The sequence below is a fragment of the Aythya marila genome, assembly GCF_965140915.1.
Source record: "Aythya marila genome assembly, chromosome: 5".
Classification (NCBI taxonomy): Eukaryota; Metazoa; Chordata; class Aves; order Anseriformes; family Anatidae; genus Aythya; species Aythya marila.
In genome coordinates, this window is record NC_139046.1 from 4,377,229 (window position 1) to 4,396,835 (window position 19,607).

The 19,607-nt window shown below is 45.5% G+C and overlaps 1 protein-coding gene across 1 annotated transcript in view; it reads left to right on the forward strand.

The window, feature by feature from the left end:
* TMEM260 (transmembrane protein 260) overlaps window positions 1–15,981 on the forward strand; it is a gene marked incomplete at its 5' end in the record, with an annotated part of 31,220 nt that extends 15,239 nt beyond the window's left edge. Inside the window, 13 exons of the mRNA XM_082760499.1 lie at window positions 401–578; window positions 2,497–2,610; window positions 4,820–4,999; window positions 7,010–7,050; window positions 7,415–7,498; window positions 7,877–7,994; window positions 8,361–8,533; window positions 9,528–9,699; window positions 9,863–10,011; window positions 10,954–11,130; window positions 11,692–11,745; window positions 12,153–12,243; window positions 13,310–15,981. Of these exons, the coding sequence (XP_082616625.1) occupies window positions 401–578; window positions 2,497–2,610; window positions 4,820–4,999; window positions 7,010–7,050; window positions 7,415–7,498; window positions 7,877–7,994; window positions 8,361–8,533; window positions 9,528–9,699; window positions 9,863–10,011; window positions 10,954–11,130; window positions 11,692–11,745; window positions 12,153–12,243; window positions 13,310–13,582 (1,804 nt within the window). The 3' untranslated portion in view covers window positions 13,583–15,981. The remainder of the gene's footprint in view (window positions 1–400; window positions 579–2,496; window positions 2,611–4,819; window positions 5,000–7,009; window positions 7,051–7,414; window positions 7,499–7,876; window positions 7,995–8,360; window positions 8,534–9,527; window positions 9,700–9,862; window positions 10,012–10,953; window positions 11,131–11,691; window positions 11,746–12,152; window positions 12,244–13,309) is intronic.
* Window positions 15,982–19,607: the final 3,626 nt, after the last annotated feature.

The window sequence follows — 19,607 nt, forward strand, 5'->3', positions numbered from 1 at the left end:
GTGTCCTCCAGCGGAGAGCATCCCTTTAGAGGCATGACTCTCTGGCTCGGCGTACCGTGACCCGCTGTGTCATTGCTCATCAAGGTTTCTGAACCGAATTGAATACTCTTTAAGTTTTTTTTTTTTGTGGTGTTTCAGGAGAAAAAGGCAGCCTGGCTCGCCAGCCGGTTGGTATTCAGCGCCTTGCGAATACACGGGACGGCTTGAGGTGCGCCCTCCCTAATTGCAATTCTCTGCAAGGAAATTATTAGGAGGATATTAACCATATAATGTTTTGGGAGGATGCTGGGTAGCAGTCAAAATTTCTGCTGCTACAGTATGTTTAAAAAAAAAAAAAAAAAGGACAATAAAGTAGGCTTTTTTGTTGGAAAAGAAGATTTCATGTTATCTGTGTTTGCAGGCTTTCTGGCTCATATGCTGGAGGAATCCTTGCTGCGGGGGTGTTTTCATTTTCTCGTCTAACATGGCAGTGGTCCATCACGGCGGAGGTTTTTAGCTTAAACAATCTGTTTGTGGGGCTGCTTATGGCTCTTACCGTGCATTTTGAGGAGGCATCCACTGCAAAAGAGAGATCAAAGGTAAAACATCTCAAGGAAAGTGAATAGTTCTTTTTTTTTTTTTTTTCAATTAGTCATCACGTGTCTGTTTAATTTCCTGTTCATTTAGTATTGATTTAGTTTACTTTACATAGGAAAGGCCAGATTTGGGGACTGGGTTCAGCACCTGTGCTTGGTGGTGTTGATTCCTGACCTGCCTGGACTCAGAAGTGCCAAAATTTAAGGATCTGTGTGCGTTCCTTAAGGGTTGAGGTGGGATGTGCTGGATCTGCTTTGGCTTTTTGTTGTTATACACACACGGGATAGAAGAGGAAAAAGCAAAATCATTCTCATCTAAACGTTTCAGTGCAAAGTTTAATTTTCTGCATCAAAGACTCAAACCAGGCTGTGGGTGTTCGAGGGTTTGTTGTCAGAACTGTGATGTTCCCGAGGGCAAATAGATGCATCATAAAGCAAAATTCATCAACTCAGAAACCCAGGTTTCTAATGAAACACGGAAACGACCAAATTTTCAATCAGTTCTGTGCAGTTCAATGTATATTCTCCTGAAATTAAATGTGTCCCTAAAATAATGCCACTATTAAATACAGAGACATTGAATTTCATGCCGTGTTCTCTACTTTGTAAACGGACTCGGCAGTCAAAAGGTGTTCTTGCTCACTGGCCTTGTTCTTTCTACTTTTATTTGCCTGAACACCTGATCTCCTCTCTTCTTACAGACTTGCCTGCTGTGACTCCTCTAAGTTGTGTGAATAAAAGGATTTTTGTCAGGCTAGCCTGGAATTTCAGGAGCACACAGTGGTAGTTTACTCAGCTTGGCAAATTCTCAAATAACGTGTTTTATCACTGGCTTATAGAGGCCTTGTTTCATCATCGGGCTTTGGTATTTTCTGGTCACTTCTGCCCCAAGACCCTGGGCTCCACAAAGATGGAGTTGGGGCATTTTCCGACCGGCTCCTGTGGTTGCTGTGCTCAATTTCCATTTGGATTTTCAGGTGAGGTTTTCAGGAGCAGTCAGTGAGCTTGTTTCCATGCTCTGGGTGGCCAGCATCACACGCCTCAAAGAGGCCAGACTACAGTGAATTGGCGACACTTTTTGTAAATCTGACTGTCTTTCAGACATTTTCAGGAGCTTGCTTGGTTCACCAATGTACTGGAAAAATTATTCAGGTGGTCCTGAGTCCTGCAGGGCAGCTCTGAAGCCCACAAAGTTTTTCTGAAGTTCTGGCAGGTGTTCCTGGGACAAAGCAGCATCCAGTGTTGAACACCGATTAAAAACTACATTATGATCCCATCGCCATGCCAAGGCAAGTGTTTGCACCTCACACACTTCATTGTCACCAGTGACTGAAATTAGCAGGGGCAGTGCTCTGGTGACTGATGGGTGGTCAGCTCCTGTCCAACGATGTCTGTGGGACCCAGGTGGCTTTTTGCCCGTTGAGGAGTGTGGACAGAGTGTGGCTCCAGGGTGTGACATGGACCACGTGGCCAGTGATGGAGAAGGAGGAGAAAGATTGAGCATGAGAAATGCCCTGCACCATGCTGCAGAGTCTGGATATATTACCTTTTTTTTATCAGAAAACTCTTTCAGAGATGCTCAGAAAGGATCTCAGACCACTGAGTGATGCTGCATTCAATTCCCTTGGCTTAGCAAGTTCGTGTAGCCCTGACTTTAGCCCACTGTGCCTGCAAAAGAGTAAAAAATCATTCCTGTTATGTAAAATAATGTCTCTGTACATAAAAGTGGCATTATTTTTTTTTTTGTGGCATAGAAATAATCTGAAGTAACCCGTGTTGTCCGTGTTAAATCGACCAGTGCTCACTGATGTGCTTTGCCTTCTCTAAGCGTGCTGTGGGCTGTGCTGAAGCTGCTTTGGCATCTGGGTGTTTTTGCAGGTGATAAAGAGTAACTGTGAGGTTTTGGTTTTCTCCCTTTCAGATCTCTAGACTCGGTGCCTTTTGCTGCGGGCTCAGCCTGTGCAACCAGCACACGATAGTGCTCTATGTGGCTTGTATCGTGCCCTGGGTTCTCTCCCGGCTGCTCAGGAAGACGGTACGTATTTTGCTGACCCATGCCTCTGTTTTAGCTTGTTTTAAGGCCGTTAATAATTCTTCTTTTCCAACCATTTGTTTATATGTTGATGTACGAACCGTGTTAGTAGGAATTCTGTCCAAACTCATCAGTCAACCACCTGAATTTACAGCCCATTGCAGTGTAGGGGCTTTGCTCACACCAGCGACCTGCCCGTGGCTCCTGGCACAGGAGCTCAGTGCCCTGGCTGCTTGTAAGTGCCCAGTACACAGCCACAAGGCCAATACTCTGAGCTAAAACTCCTCGGTGTGCAGGAGCTAAGTGTGTTCAGTGCAGGTACCTACCTGTTGGTGGGACGCCACAGGCGTGAGCAGCCTCTCCTGGCTGATGGCACTGCCTTTTGCATGGCTGGGGATGAGTTTTTGTGTGTTGATTCCCTGGTGGGACCACAAAACCCACTTCTGCTTTTTGCACATCATCTCATGATTGGTGTCAATAGTTGAAGACGTAGCCACAGTAGGTAGCATGGCAGGAAGGGTGCTGCAGGTGCTGATCTCTAGGAGGACTCCCCTTCAGCACCTCCCTGGGACGTGCCAGGCTTGGTGGCCTCCAGCTCTGATGCTGCCAGGGCTTGTGAGTCCTACAGGAGGTCATCTTTTGGGGAGAGCACCTGGCTTCTGCCAGCTGGAACAAAGACCAAAGCAAGGCTGACCTTCAGCGAAACTACAAGCACCGGAGCTGGTTGAATATCACAATCACAGAATGGTTGAGGTTGGAAGGGAGAGCTAGAGGTCATCTGATCCAACCCTCCACCTAGAAATATGTCCCTTTCATCTAGCAGAGATCCTTTCTCAGGGTGTCCCTCACTTTACACCTCCTTATTAAGCTTGTTAATTGTGTAAGAAGGTGAGAAGACATCTTGGCACATCTGGCTCAGGAAGGTGATGTGCATCCATCTGGATGAAGCCCCCGGTGATGTCCAGGTGCCCTGCAATGCTTTTGTCACCTGTAGGTGGTCTTCTGCAAGTGGCTGTGTTGGGCTGGATGCTGACGTGTTGCAGAAGCCCTGCTTTGCTCTGAAAAGGGCTGCACATCTTGGATGGGATGCACAGCTCAGAGCTGAGCCTGGAGTGAAACCCATCAGCTGCAATAGGGGCAGCTCAGACAAGCTTGGTCCAAGAGGTCAGCATCTCCAGCAAAAGCCTTCCTGACCTCATATTTCCCTTAACAAAATGATGGAAGTGCATTTGTGTTCTTTAAACAGAGAAACACAAATGTGTTTTTTCACAACCAGGGAGGCCTGGAGAGACATCCGTGATTTCCAGCAGGGAGAATGCTGTGCCAATATGGCATCACTGGGAAACACCTTACCTAGACACCAGCCCAGTAGACCCTGCTGCAGACCACCACCTAAAAAGAGGTTAATCGATCAAAAATGGTGGCTTCCAGTGAAACCAACAAAAAAGAGCCAGGCTTCTAAAACAATTTTTGACCGGCAACGTTACCGAGCTACTTTCTCTGCTCTGTAGGTCGTCGCTCTGAATGGGCTCTCTTCCACATCACCCCAAATTCTGAAGGGAGTGCTTTGATTGGCAGGATGGTGCCTGATGAGAAAGCAAGCGTGCAATATTCCGGGGTGGGATTTTCCAAAGCACTTAAAGGAGTTAGGCACACAAGTCCCTTTGAAAGTCTTGTCTTCCTGACCCCTTAGGCAGTCTTGAAAATCCCACCCCAAAAGTTGGCCTATCCAATTTAGCCAGCGTAATCACGATAAACTAAATGGCAAAACCGACTCCTGATGATGGTGGTGATGCGTGTAGTTGTACTAGAGCAGCATTTTTTTTTTTTTTTTGCCAGATGGAATACCAGCCAACTCTTAATCGCTGCAAAGTGGGTTATCTCAGCCTTGCAGTGCTTCAGCCATCTATGCATGTCATGCCATGATTTAAATGTGAAAGATGCAATGAGTATGATACTCATGAGTCCTAGCTAATATTATTTGCTTCACTTAAATTTCACCCTGCCATGCAAAGGAGATCAGTTTGATGCAGTTTCCTAGTAATCCACAAAATCGTAAGGTTTAACATAGCATTTTGTAGGGACTTACTATAAATTGAGAGATCAGCTCTGTGTAAATATATTTGATGTTTTTTCTTTATCTGTTCTTGAAGTTCCAGCACGATTAAACTAAAATAAACATTGTTATGCAATATGACATATTTTGGTGCAGGAATTGTCCCTAGGCCATTTGCTGAAGTTGGGTTTATGCTTCTTGGCTGGTTTGCTGCCTTATCTCTATCTGCCGGCTTCGTCCTACCTCAATCGAGCCCGTTGGACATGGGGAGACCAGACGACTTTTCAAGGATTTTTGACCCACTTTCTCAGGGAGGAATATGGGACGTTCAGTCTGGTAAATACGGGTCATTTTTTAAATGTCTTTCTTTTGAGATACGCAGTAGCAGGAGCTTTCTGTTCATGACATTAAATAGTTTGGCTAAGAAATGGAAAATGATTTATTTTTTAAATGTTTATTTCTGATTTTGACCTTCTGATCTGTCACAGTTTCTGGGCATGGATCAGATGGCTGATGTCTTAGTGGTGTGAGCTGTATTATTTACTGTATGCTGTACAGAAGTCTCATATTTATAAAAGCCCAAAGAGCAAGCCTTGCTAGAGGGAAATGATGACATCAGTTTTGTGTTTTCCTTGTTGTAAGACAAATAATTGTCTTCTGTTGATTATTTTATTTTAAATAGCTATTTAAAGACAATGCAAGCAGTTTTCATTGCTTCACCTTTAAAAGAGATTCCTCTAACTTACTTCAATATTTTATTGAAATATTTTATTGACATTGAATATTTTATCAAAATGAGTGGTAGGTTTGGGGGATCTCAGAATCCTCTGCTCCGGATTATTCTGCCTGCTTTGTGCTCTTGCAAAGGGAGGGGGTGTGATGTGATTCTGTAGGGTGTAGGGTTTGCATCTCTCTCCTCCAGCCCTAAATTAGATGTTTGGCTCTAGCCACCCAAAGAAAGCAATGCCCAGCACCCCTTCTTTCCATCCTGCTTTAGAGATTTCAGTGCGGAGGGCTGGGAGAAGAGAAAAAGGTGTGATTTATGTATCATGTCACTCCTTGGAGTCCTCAGCATCCTCAGAAATGAAGTCCTGTGCCTGCAGCAGCTGCCTCCAGCTGGTGACACACCATGAGCACCCCATTGCCATTCCAAGGAACGTTCCTACAGCCATCCCTGAGAGCCGTGTGGCTGTAGCATGCGAGGCAAAAGATTTGATAAATCCAACATCCACCCTCTGAAGGGCTTCGGAGACTTCCCCTGTTGTCCTGTTCCCAGCTGTCTCCCGAGAATTAGGTTCTGCTGGGCATGCAAATCCCTTAACTCCTGTCTCCATCAGATGTGATGAATTCAAGTTGATGTTCAGGCGGCTTAGGGCTGGACCGCGTGTAATCCTGCCCCGTAAATCACATTTACGATGAACTGGTCTGAAGCTGGAGCAGTAAATGCAGCAAAATCCAAGCGTTTGGTCCCGATGCCAGCTGGGCTAATGCCAGAGCCCTGCCTGGATGGACAGACAGGTCCTAGGGTGGGGCTTTGCTTTGTTTTAGGGGCAAGCAGGGTCAAAAAAAACCAGGGTGGCTGTGCTGGGGAGAGAGCATTTCCCTGCAGAGATCACAGCAGCAGGTGTGATGCCTGCTGGGGGTAGTGGGCTTGCACCCTGCTGGGGTTTTTGGGGCCAAACCACAGAAACCTCCCCCTCTAAGGTGAGGATCAGAAATGTCATCTCTGGCAAGGAAACCATCGTGGCTGCCATCAGCATCCAGCAAGGTGAGGCTTTGCAGGAGACAGAAAGCCAAGACATGGGAAGCAGGAGGTGGTTGGTGGTGCTCCACGGCCTGGGGGCTGGCTCTCCATCTTCTGACACTTCAATTAAAAAATAAATAAATAAATTCAAGTGACTGTTCAATTTTTATCAAGATTAAATACTCCTTCCAGACCTGCTGGATCCACTTTCCCTTATATCTGGTAGTCACCACTTCTCCAGCAAGCACCTAGGAAGGAGTTCCTCATCTCCACCACACACCACTTGTTTCCCAGGCTTGTGCCATGGAGTGCAGGTCTCTGCAATGAAAAAAAAAATCTCATATATCTCTACAGATCTGTGAGTGCAGAGGGGCCATGAGCAAGGCTGGTAAGCAGGCAGGAATTGAGGCCCATGTGCTTTTCTCTTTGTTTAAGCAATTCCTGTTCCCTGTGCCCACTCTGTGGCACCACCTGAAGGGGTTTTGGAGGAGCTCTGTATGCTGGAGGCTCTGCAAACTGAAAATGAAAAGCCTTTTCCTTGCCCCAGTGACACATTAGTCAGCATGTGGGCTTCTCATGGATTCTCTTTCTTTTTAATCCAGGCCAAGTCGGAGACTGGATCCAGTATGAGAGAGATGCTGGTGTGAGTAAAATCCTGAGTGTGCCTTGCAGTGGGGAGAAACCTGTCACCACCGCTGTGCTCTCAGCCCAGGTGGCTCCTCTCCTGCCTGTCCTCTCCTTCCAAAGCTGGGGCTGTGCATGTCCAGCACCAGGACAGTGCATGTCTGTCTGTCCTCCTATTGAGGGAACAGTGCTCGATCCCCTCCCCAGCAATTTTTTTCATCCAAAATCCTGGCATGTAAACCCAGCTTGTTCCCATTCCTGGTAGATTTAATCCCAGCAGCACAGGGATGCGTTACGCTGTCCTTCTGCCCTGCTCCTTGCTACTCTCAGAGTGTTGGCAGCGATTTTGGGGTGATGCAGACGTGCACTTCATTTCTCCACAGCTCCCAGCTGGCGCAGATGAGGTTGGAGCTCTCCCTCCCTGTCCTCGCCCTGGCACTCGTGGCCTGTCTCAGCGCAGCGCTGCCGTAAGTTGGAGGGGACTCTTTGCTCTGAGCCACTTTTCTTACTGGCTGGGTGTGAGCTTTGGCTGCTTTCTCTGCCTTGTGGCGTGTGGAGCTTCCCTGTGCAGAAATTCCAGCAGTTGTCCTGTTCTGGTTATTGATAAAGAGCAAAATAGCCCTGCACCTGGTTACGCTGAGACTTTGTAGACCACAGGCTTAAAAAGCTTGCAACCCAGATGGTTGTGTGCTTTGGAAAGGTTTCATAAATTGCAAAGGTAAAGACCCAGCAGCTGCTTGAATTAAATTCATTTAGGCATGCAGAGAGACAGTTACCTTCAAGTGCCTACAACTTTTTTCCTACTTTTTGATCACGCCACTAGAGCACTGTATTATTTTTCATAGGAGAAGGCAACAGAAGTCATCCGTGATCTGGCTCTTCGCTGGAATGCTGTGTGTTTATTCTCTCTTCTTTGCCTGGAGAGCAAATTTAGATGTTACAAAGCCTCTGTTTCTGGGCGTGGTAAGTTTCACTCTGAAAATCGCTCTGGGGTGTTAAATTTTGGAAGAAGCCTCCTTCAGGCTTTGTCGGCTGCTGTTGCATCCCCGGCTAATCAGGAACAGGTGGTTGTCGTGGAGCTGCACAGGGTGCGAGCATGCAGCTACATTTTCTGTTTCCTTATAGCTGGGAAAACAGAGATGTGGTCTCTGGGAATTTAGATGGATGATTTGTATTTAAAAGGAAGGAAAATAATAATAATAAAAAAACCCTCTGCGTATCTCTGTCTGCTCTTTAACTGTGAGCTTCTCAGCCCAGAGACCATCCTACCCTGAAAACCTGGACCTGCATCCCGTGGCAGGAGGTACATGCCCTGCGTTTGTGCCCTAGGTGGAGCGTTTCTGGATGCAGAGCAATGCTGTGGTGGCTGTGCTGGCAGGGCTGGGGCTGCCCATCCTCGTGTCCCTCGCCGGTGCCGTGCTGGAGGGTGGCCGGGCGCTGCCGTGGCTGGAGTGGCTTTCTGCTGTGGCTCTCGTTGGTGCTCAAATTTGGGCAAATTACAGGTAAGGAGTCCCCAGGGCTGTGGGATGCTGTGTGGTTGGGTGCTGCTGGAACCTGCACGAGTCCAGGTGCCCATTGAAGCAGCCGTGGTCATGGACTTGGGGTGTGGAGTCTGCCCCAGTCCCTTGTCTGAACACCCTCAGAACCACCAAGCACCAACCTCAGGCTGTAAGTCAGGGCTGAAGGAAGAAAATGATGTAGATACCTAAGCTTGTTTTGGAGGAAACCCATGAATCTGTGCATTATTGCCTAATGCTTACAGAACTGATTTTGTCCCAAGCAGTCACCTTCTCCTTCCCTTGCAGATTTCCTTCTACCCAGGACTTTCTCTTACTTTTTTTTTCTTCTTTGAGTTAGATCTGTATTGTAGGGCTTCCTTATTCCATAACCACACTGAAGGCTCTGCTGTGGTCTGGGTACAAACCAGAATAGTAGTAGGGATGCTCACGTAGAGGCTGATGAGCTGGTGAAGAGTACGGTGCATGGGCAGGAGAGCGTCCTGCTCTTGAGTGTACATGCTGGTGTGCATGCACATGATGGAGTACCAAAAAGGATCCCATCTCAAGAAATGTAAATCTTCTACCTGGTGCTACAAAAACATGGGTACTTATTGCCTAATTAAAAGCAATAAAAGGGTGAGGAGGGTTTCTAATATTTAGAGCCATTGTTGTAGTGGCAATTCCAGCTCCAACTAGTAAGTCTTTAGGTTTAGCCCAGGAAAAAGTCAGAATGAAGGTGAATGCATGCAATGATTGTGTATTTTGGCAAAAATGTCATGACATGCCTCTGATGATGGTGTCTGAGGCACTGTAGTCTTAAATGCTTCGTTTTTATATCTTTATTTTTTTCTGTAAATGGAGATGATGATGTTCAGCAGGATCTGACCACATGAACGGCTTCACCTGTGGATGCCAAATGCATAAAGTTATTCTGAACATGGGCAAAGCCACGCAGATGCCTAGTTGTAAGATGCTCTTTCTCATCTGTTCTCTTAAGCACCTGTGATCAGAGCACCAATTATATTGTTGACAACTTTGCGAGAAACCTGCTGTCCTCTATGCCGATGGGTGCAGTGGTCTTGCTCAGAGGAGATTTACCCGGGAATGCCCTTCGTTACCTTCATTATTGCGAAGGAGTGAGGCCAGATGTCACCTTAGTGGACCAGGAGGTACGTTCAGAAACTGATATTGAAAGCCATTGCTGAAATGGGAGGTGACCCTTACTATATAAATAGAGTTATTGCTCATGCAGAAACCATTTCTACAGCTGCTGGGTGTAAAATGGATGAAAACTGCTTCTTGTTCTAACTGTGGTAATGTTTTTGGTGATAGATGATGACTTATGAATGGTATTTACCCAAGCTGGCAAAGCATTTACCCGGTGTCTCTTTTCCTGGGAACCGCTGGAATCCTGTGGAAGGAGTGTTACCCGATGGGACACGAACTTTTAATCTCCATCGTTTCCTCAAAGTAAATAAACAGTAAGCATTTCTTTCGTATGTAACAGCTTTCCTAAAATCTTCAACCCTTTTTTCTTGAAATTGTTTATGGAACAGCCTGGTACTGCATCCTAAAGACCAATTTTCTCTGCTGACTTCCTCCCTGGTGGTGAGATTATTTTTACAATTAAAGCAAGTATCTCTGCAGAAGTAACTCCATCCAGATATAACATTCAGTATTGTTGAACAATATTATATCTTGTTGAGCAAGATAAAATATTCTTGTTGTATTGAGGTAGGTTTAGATTTTAGGAAGGAAAAATAAGGTGATTGGCAGAGAATTTTTACAATTTTTGTTTTGATTTCACCAACAATTCATCACAAAAAAAAAGAAACATTCCTATATACTCAAAATGATGATAGTTGGAGAGCAAATGACTGCAGCTTCTCCTTGGTGAGCGTTGTGGCCAAGTGATTAGCATAGAATGAATGTATTCCACGAATAATCATCATGTAAAAATAGCTTAGTAAGAGTGGAGAAAGGATTAGATACTCACATGAATAAGAATAGCATCTGCATTTAGACTAGCTGGGTTGAGCCTTGCGAGTGTGGGTAGGCAGAAGAGCACGGGCAAGTGCCATCAGGAAGAAATGGCCTTCTCCTCCTGCTTCTGGCATGTGTGTGAGGTCCAGCAGAGGGGAGAGAGGACATCTCCCTTGGGGTATCTCCTGTGCTGGCTGCACAGATGTGCAATATTGGATGGGGTCCTTATCTGCAGCGTGGGATCTGTTTTGCAGCTGGACCTGGAGACGTGCACCTTCCGACGTGAGATGGTTTGGGTGGGTGTCTGTGCCCCAGAAAATGTGTGGCTTAAGTCCTGCCCGTTGCAGCGATGTGGGGTGGGTGGCTTGCTTGAGCATGCGGGGTTGCCCAAGGTCTGTGGCGTGGCTTCACAATTCCCCTCTGTGTGTTTTTTTTGGCAGTAAGGAAGTGTTTGTCTGCATAGGTCTTCATGAAGGGGACTCCACCTGGAGAAGGAGTTACTCTCTTTGGCCGTGGGGTACTTGTGAAAAGTTGGTTCCTTCTGATGCTGTCTTTGACCCAGGAGAGTGGATTCGTCTCACAAGGAATCTCTATAACTGGACTGAAGACTATGGGAGGTAAGAGGCAGAGGAGCCTGTACCTTCCTGCTCGTTATTCTTCTGCCAGCAGTGTAACCACATCAGTGTTAGAGAAACTAAACATGAACCGTAATCATAATGTTTTGTGTTTTGGAACATAAAATAAATCTGCTTGTGATATTTTTGCTAGAGTTAGAATAAAGAGGACATTTCTAGTGAATTATAAGGTCCAATCCTTATTTAAAGCTTGATTGGGAGCCAAAAAACACTGAGAACGTGGGACATCTAAAGCTTTAAATGTCACAGACTGAGCTGTGATGGGTGGTAAAAACCATCTCTCACTTCGTGCCTAGCTGGGATGCTGTCAAACAACCAATTTGAGCACCAGAGGCTCCCCTGGTGCAGAGAGAGGAATAAAGTTTTATGAATGACTGAGCATCAGCTCAGTTCTCTGCTGTCACAGAGCCATAGGCTTCATGAGAGGTTTTCTTCTGCCTGGGAGGTCTGTAGCTGCTTGGGTTAGAAGGACTGATTGTGTGATGGGCTAAACACAGTGACGTGGATCTGATGGCTGGATTTTATTTTAATTTTCAATTTTAGTTTCAAGCCCTCTTCCTGGGAAGCTGTCGCCAACGAGGAGATGTGGCAAGCCAGGTGATGCTCCTTTGCTCCCCTCCAACAGCTGGTGGGCAATGCCAGCTCCTTGGCGTGGAAACACACACCAAAGTGGGCAGCTTGATGGTGCATGGCCTTACTTGGATCTAAACGAGCCAAGCTTCAGGAGGAAGAGATGGGCCAAATGAGATGAAGGGTGTATTGCCTCTGGCAAGCAATGGTTTTGTTCACCTGAAGGCTCTGCTCAAAGTATCGTGGAGGAACAGAGGTAGTTCAGACACACCGTGGAAAGAAATTGCAGTGGTGTTACTGATTTGAAAAAAGCTTGTGTGCTGTCCTGTACAATTAAAGGGCTTTATGGATGCACTGAAGATGTGTGTAATCATGAGATGTGAGCTGGTTATGTTAAGCAGTTTGTATAATGGACCTTTTTCTTGTTCTCCTAGGATGAAAACGGCTTTCTTTATATTTGACCTTGCAGAAACTGCCAGTGTGACTGCAGAAATGAAATCACAGCTTTACACGTTGGCATACACTGTAAGTCATGTATTTTGCTACGAATGCTCCCTGCAGTCTTCATCCTTTTTTATTGTTTTTAATTTCTTGACTACATGGGAATATCATGGTGTATCTATAGAGGTGGGTTGTCCTGTAATCTGTATTCTCTCTCATCCATCCAAACCAGGAGCGTAGCAGATTCAAAGAGATTTGTTCAGGGATATTATCCGTTCCTGCTTGCCCTCTCGGTCAGGGAAGATGCCAAAAGCTAACCAGTTGACACCCTCCTTTTGCTATAATTATGTTGTCTGTGCTGGGCTCCAAACCCATGCCAAGAGATTGCCTGTCCTGAAGTCCCCTCTATGCACTTGTCCTCTCTGTCATTACACAGTCATGCATCTGAGCCAGCAAGTGTAAAATCCGACAGTCTTCTCACTGCAAATTAATTCTGCTGCATTTCACAGCAAAGAATGACATACGTAAGCTGGTGGAGGTATCTCTATAAATATTGTACTGCCAGAGATGCCAGCAGATGCACAAAATGATCAGTGTGTGTCAGCAGAGAGGAGGAGTGTTTTATACCCCAGCAAACAGCCTACAAATAGTTTCCTTTAAACATTTGCCTATTATGTTGTGATTTTTGCTGTTCTGTTCTGCAGTGTTGTCAGCATTGTGCCTGATGTTGAGCTTGTGAATATTGCCACTCAAAAGACTGCTCAAGTCCTGTTGAAGATGTCCTTATTTCTTGAAATATTGAGTAAATGTTTTTTTCCAGAGGCAGCAGTGAAATCTTTTTCCCCAGCCCAGTGTAACCCTTCTCCTGGGGAAGGGCATAATGTGCCCGGGGGTTATTTCGGTCATCTGTAATGTTTCTAAACATACAGCTGCTCCACAAAAGGAACTGATTCAGCTCCCAGTTGGATTTTGGATTCATTCTGTCACACATCACACAGCAAACACAGAGTGAGGTTTCAGAAATCCTCTGACTCTGGGCGTAGACATCTAAATAGCATCTGTTCCTTTATGGGCAGTTTTGAAGCACTGTTAAAAGCTGTTGGTCCCCTTTGTTTGATTAATTTGCCCTTTTTTTTCCTCCCTGTAACAGTCATACAAAGAAATTGTCAACTCTCATCCAAATCATCCGGTGAACTGGCACAAAAACTACGCGATAGCCTGTGAGAGGATGTTGCGTCTCCACCAGGTGGACGTGGATCCCGAGGTGCTGCTCTCTGAAACTGTTAAACATTTCCTCCTGTACACCGAGAGAGCAGAAGACGATCCCCAGCGGCAGGATATCCTGCAGGCTGTGAAACACCTGAAGAAGGAGCTGCAGGGGCTGAGGAAAATGAAAGCTGATCTGAAGAGGCGAGCTGGATAGCGCCTGTTCCCCCCCCCCCCCCTCGCGCCTTCTGAAGCACCGAGATGTTTGAAGTTAGGAGCAAAAATTTGAGTTGGGCATCGACAACTTATAAAAGGCAGCAGAAAGAGCGGTAAAGAGGACATCAAGCAGGCTTGCCACCGCAGGAACGTACTGTTATTTGTTCTTTGATGGCCGTTGCCAAATGAACAGTTTGTATTGTTTTCTATGGGGAAGAAAGCTCATCACTAAATAAAATGCTGGCTTTCAAAGGAGAGTTTCCTTCTAAAGGAAACCTCTACTACTATGGAGAGCTTTTAATTTTGTTTATGAATACAGCATCCTTTATAGATGCAAGAAGTGTTTTTAGCTTTTTAATGTTTCTTCAGTCATTGAGCAAAGAGGCTTGTACAGACATTTTTCTTTAGTCTGTGCATTTTTATGGTCATGAGGCAGTGCAGTTAGGTAGGTTTCCATCAGGAGAAGTGTGTGGCCTTTGTGGGGGTGTGACCAGGTGCTGTTTCAGATATGCTCCATGCCCTGGCTGTGCCTCTACCATGGGGTGCTGCAGACATGACCCACTGGGGACACATGCAGCAGCTGGCATGTGATGGTGGGTGAAACAAATCCAGTTCTTCCTGCCTGGCTTTGTAGGGAGGGTTATTTTCATTACATTGGGGTTTTATGCTGTGTTAGACTTCATTGCACAAGTTTTCCTATAGCAGGTGATCTGTGTTTTCCTTTACAGACCACTGTGACTGTAGGCAGCACCATGGCATCTCCTAAAGACACCTTGGTGTTGACATCCCTCCTGCTTTTCAACATACCCCAAATGCCAAATAACTGAGATACCAAGAGCTCAGCTACTTATTTTCCCCAAAATGACATAAAATTCATAATGGAGATGATTCTTTAAAAGGCTTAAAAAACACCAAGCTGTGGTGGAAATGCGCGTTTGTCAAAATTTTCGTACTTTGCTCTGCCATTCTCTGAAATCTCAGTGCAGTGGTGTTAGGGGAGAGAAATTGCTGACAGTCCAGGACTGCATTTGGGTTAGGAAACTTTTCAGAGAAGGAAGGACTTCCATAAGGATCATGTTATCGAGCAAGATGTGCAAGCAAGATGTGCATGGGAGCGAGAGGTGCTGCACGGGGATGCTCTGTTGCAGGACTCAGTTTCTACTTTTGAGTGCTGTGTTTGTGCTCTCTGCCGTGCGTGCGTGTAGGTGCAGATTTAGGCTCATGCGGTTACTAATCCTAATAGATCCCTTTAAGAGTAGATGACTTTTTTTGTTGGCCCTCTACCTCATTGTAGGAAAACTTGAGCACTTTTCATTGAGTGCTGTATGTATAAAAACCAAGCTGCTGTCTAGGATTCTTGTATTTTTCTTCATTTTTCTCCCTTTCATTCTGATTTATTTTCACAGGGTGATTTCCATAGCAGTTCTCCCCTGTTCTCCTATAAACAATTCCTGTCCAAACAGTGGATGAGAAATGAGCAATAAAAAAAAATAAAACTCTGGGTTGCAAAGCCACAAAGCAGAGGGGAGAGTGAAGAAGAGCGGCGCAGGGCTGTCATTTTAACTCTTTGTGTTGCAATTGACTACATTTCAGGTCGACTGTGCCTCACTTAAATCTCTTCCTTTTTGTCAATTCCTGCAGAAGTGTTTGTACAGAGGGAGAGAACATCATACATTCCTCCATGCAGCTTTCTCAGGGCTGGCTTTCTTCTCACTTCTCAAAATCAGCCCTTCAGTCTAGCAGAAAAGCATTAGGAATCCAATTTTTGAATGCTTTTGTTACCTGCATTATTGAAAATCCTTTCAAGCAAATATATTGAGCCAAGGGTTTTCTTTATCTTGATTAGATGCCCCTCCTCAGCTGCATAGTCTTGAAATAATTGGAAGCTTTTGTGGATTCCACTATCTGCTCGGGAGAAAAGAGGGGCTCTACAAAGGTATCTAAGCCTGCAGTCTGCTTCAAGTAACGTATCGTGGCACATTGTAATAAGCAGTGACACAAACTGTGAGCAGAACTTTCCCACTATCAAATGCCTTCCCAGGTATGAAGAGCAGTAGGAACAGGATGTTTTTTTAGGGAACAAGACCAGAAATGCTTGCGACTATGCCATTCACCAGCACTGTGTCTGTATGAGTTGTGTGCGCATGCAACACGGGTGTCTGTGCTGGGTGTTCAGCTCGGAGGTATCACCGATGGTCGACTGCAAAGGTGAAAATGTTTAACAGAAGTTAGAAAATTCCTCCTGTGAATCTGTTTAGGTTAGATTTGCCTGTGCTCTTAGATGAACCAATTGCATGCATGTTTTTAAGCCTATTCGCTACAAGGCAGTGCTGAGGGATGCTGGCAGAAGTTTAATTTTTATCAGCTCCTCTTAGGTGGCACCCCTAAGTTTATCAAACAAGCAAAGCTGATTTGCTCTTCGTTAGTCTCAGTTGCATGAATTGGTTGCCAAGTAAACAGGATTTTGCATTTTCCTAATTACTTTCATATTTGTGTTTTACCTCTATTTGTTCTCTCGCAGAACTGGTCCTAATAATTAGTCAGACTCCTGCTGCCTAGACCTTAAAAAAAAAAATAAAGGGGGGGGGAGGAGGGAGACTTCAGAGGTTTTTTCCTCCCTTATAAATTCATTTTTGTTACAAGCATCTTTTATACATATTACTAAAGGGAGTGCACTAAGAAATGCAAATAATAGTTCTTTATTTTATTATGACAGTTAATTAATAGCAACCTGTTTTAATGAATAAAGTCACTCAGAGTCCTTCAGCACTTCCTAAGTAGAGGCCAGAATCTGTAGGGATTCTTTTTTCCCCCCCATTGTATAGCTCCTAGACTCGGCGCACTATATAGGGCCTGTATAGAAATGCTCGCTAATGAAGAGGGAGGGCGAGGAACTTGTCTGCATTCAAAGATCACTGGTGAGTCATTCAGCGAGAAAAGGCCCCTTGCTAGGAATAGTCACAGTTCCGCGGCATTGTGCTAGCAAAAGGGTTTGATCAAAGGTCTCCTGCGGAGCTTGCATGGTTTCCTTTCATACGACGACCATAATTAAAACCACTAATTCTCTTTTAAAATGCTGCAGGATGCCATGTAGGCATCTGTCTGGAGTGTCCTTTGTGCTGTCGGGAGCTGTTAAGGACCAGCGCCGAGGGCTTTTCAGCGACATGCCAGTCAGGAAGGTGATTCGACATAAGGGTGCCTCTGAAGGCTTGACAGGGCCTTGACTACACAATCCGAGCTGAATTTGCCCCTTGTCAGCTGCCAGTAAATAAATCTCAAAGGGGGAAAAGCTGAAGTTTCATTACCTGATCCCCGGGGCTTTGTTGGTTTTGGCATCGCCCAGGGGGAAGCCCTCGCCCCGTGGGGCTGGGGGGCTGGAGGTGGCCATTGGCCGCGTTGGGCGCGGGGCCGTTTGAAGACCGTCAATACTTGTAACAGTTCAGCTGTTGGGAAGACAAATAAATGGAAGAGCCCATTAATCCCCTTTGGGTACTCGGTGCCTTTTGCCCTTTTATCGCAGCCTTATTAGGTTCCTACTCATCTTGAACCAGGAGGAATGAATTGAGGTTGTTGAGCGCTAATTGGCAAAGACTTTTCATCGTGGGCCAAGAACTTTCCCTGACTTGAAAGTAACTTCGCCACGGGGAGGATCAGCGAATTCTTGCCTTGCCATTAAAACAAAACCCCCAAATCCCATCGGGATTCAGCGCGGTCTTTAAAAAGAAATAAAGAGAGGCAACTGCTAAATTGTTGGGCTTGGCCTTCGTCAAGATGTTGGTAACTTACATTTGCTGTTTAAGAGGGAGTTGAGGAACCAGATGCCGAGCAGGGCGATCTGTCCTGAAATGCAGCTGAAATGTGTCTGTCCTACATGTGTACACATGCGTTACCAAACTACTTGCAGGCCAGGCTTCCCAAAAGCAGCCTGGAAATGATCTGTAAGGTGGCACAGGCATTCCTGTTGGCTTGCAGCCACTTGGGTGTCAAGCAGAGCGCTGTTAGGGTTACCATATGCCCAGGGCCAATGCTGGCTGCCCTTGATTCATCCCTAGGTTTGGTAAGAAATGATTCATAGCGAGGAAATACTTCAGCATGGAGTCACTTGCACGTTCTTGTTATTTTTTAATGTCGAGTTTGGTAAATGGTTTGTTAATTTAAGTGTACTTATTGCCCTTTCTCCCCATCTCTCTCTTTGCACATCTGGACTGAAGAGCAAAACTCGGGAGGTCATGAACACATTTTATCCACGGAGTGTGACACCTCAGTGTTGTGACCACCTCAGCCTGGAGGACATCAGGCAGAGGTTTTAGAGCAGAAATCCCTATTGCTGTGTTCCCCAGCCTCCACATCGGGGGAACACATGAAAGAAGGCACCCATATTACAGGTGGCATCTCCAGGGGGTGCCGATGACTGCACCCTGGTGAAGCCACCCCAGTGTGGCCCACCCCAGGGGCCTGCAGGGTCGAGAGCTTGGCACAGCACTATGTGAGCAAACAGTGGCTAAAGCTCCTGCTCTGCTCATGGCACTGAATGAAGACATCATTGTCAGCACCCTGGGAAAGGCTGTTTGGTTTGGATCTGCCCGGCAAAGCCGGAGCGAGCACTCGCGGCGTTGCCCCTGCCAGGTTGCCACATGGAGCAGCCATGTTCATGGCCACCACAGGCCGTGCAGGGAGGACAGAGAACTTTGTGGTGGCACCGTGTCCTCCACACGTTGTCCCTTCTCCAAGAGCACTTCAATGCATTGCTGCAGGTCAGCTACAGCAGCAACTTTATGAATTTTGGGGGAAAAAAATGCATAGAAAGGGAAGAGGACCATGACTTATTTTGGGATGTTTTTGGGGTCTTTTGTTTATTGCTCTTCTTTGTCTTGGCCTTTGATTTAGCAGCAAAGCCTCTTAAATAGTGTAGAGTGTAAAAAGGACATCTGAAGAACTGCTGAACCTCCTCAGGGAATACCTGCTGCCTGTTTCAGACCAGAGGAAGGACTTGTGTGCCCAATTTTTTTCATTTTTTTCCTAAAGTTTGTTATTTCTCCCTTGCTGCCTCTTGGCACTTCTGTTGTATTCAAACCTGACATTTCAGTAATGGCCTGTTCAAAATGGAGTGAAAACAAAGAATGAGGATAAATTGGAATAATTTGCTTCAGATGAGTGGTGTTGGGGGAATTTGTGCTGGTAGCAGGCAGGTTGGAGGTAGTGCACTCCATCCAGCAAGACTTCTCAGCCTGTTCCTAATGAATCTGAGAATTTGCCTCCTGTTGGGCTCAATAAACTTGATGCAAACTTATTGAATATCGGTGAATTTGTGTTTGTAAATCCATGTTGTTCAAAGTATGGCACAAGTGGATTTTTCTGGTGAGTGGGGAAGAGACACAAGGGCCTCAAGGAAGATGAAGGGCAGCCTGGGTACTTGGTGCACACGAGTGTTGTCATTGCTGGCTAAAAAATGAGGGGATGAGGTACTTCTCAAGAGAGGTTCTCCATATGAGATTACCTCTTGTCAACACTTGGGAAAGAAAAACTAAGAGATTGATTTCAAGCTGTGAATTTGGAATTGGAAAAAAATAATAATAATAAAAAAAGGACTTTTTGTTGTTTGTTTTTGCTTTTAAAGAAAAAAGTCTTTATTTTGATCCTTAAAATTGAGTTAATTCAAATAGGCCGTGCAATTCTTGGATTTGAGTGAGTGTTGTAGATTGGTTTTGCTAGAAAAAAAAAAAAAAAGTCTATTTTTACAGGTAAGAGTGAACTATGCGTAATTCTGACTACAAGAATCCTCTTTTGGGGAGCCCAGGTGGGAGATCAGAGTTGCCTTTGGCACCATGCATCTACTTTGAAGTACTAAGGTATTCTTCTCACAACTTGTGCTGAATTTGTTCAATGTACCCACTTATCCATGACATCAACTCTTCTCCAAACCTACCTAATCCAGTTTTGCATCATGTGAAAATCAGAGTCGATAACATGATGTGAGGAAGGTCCAGCTTCTTCTTCACTTGCTTAATTTAGGACCATTCGGACAA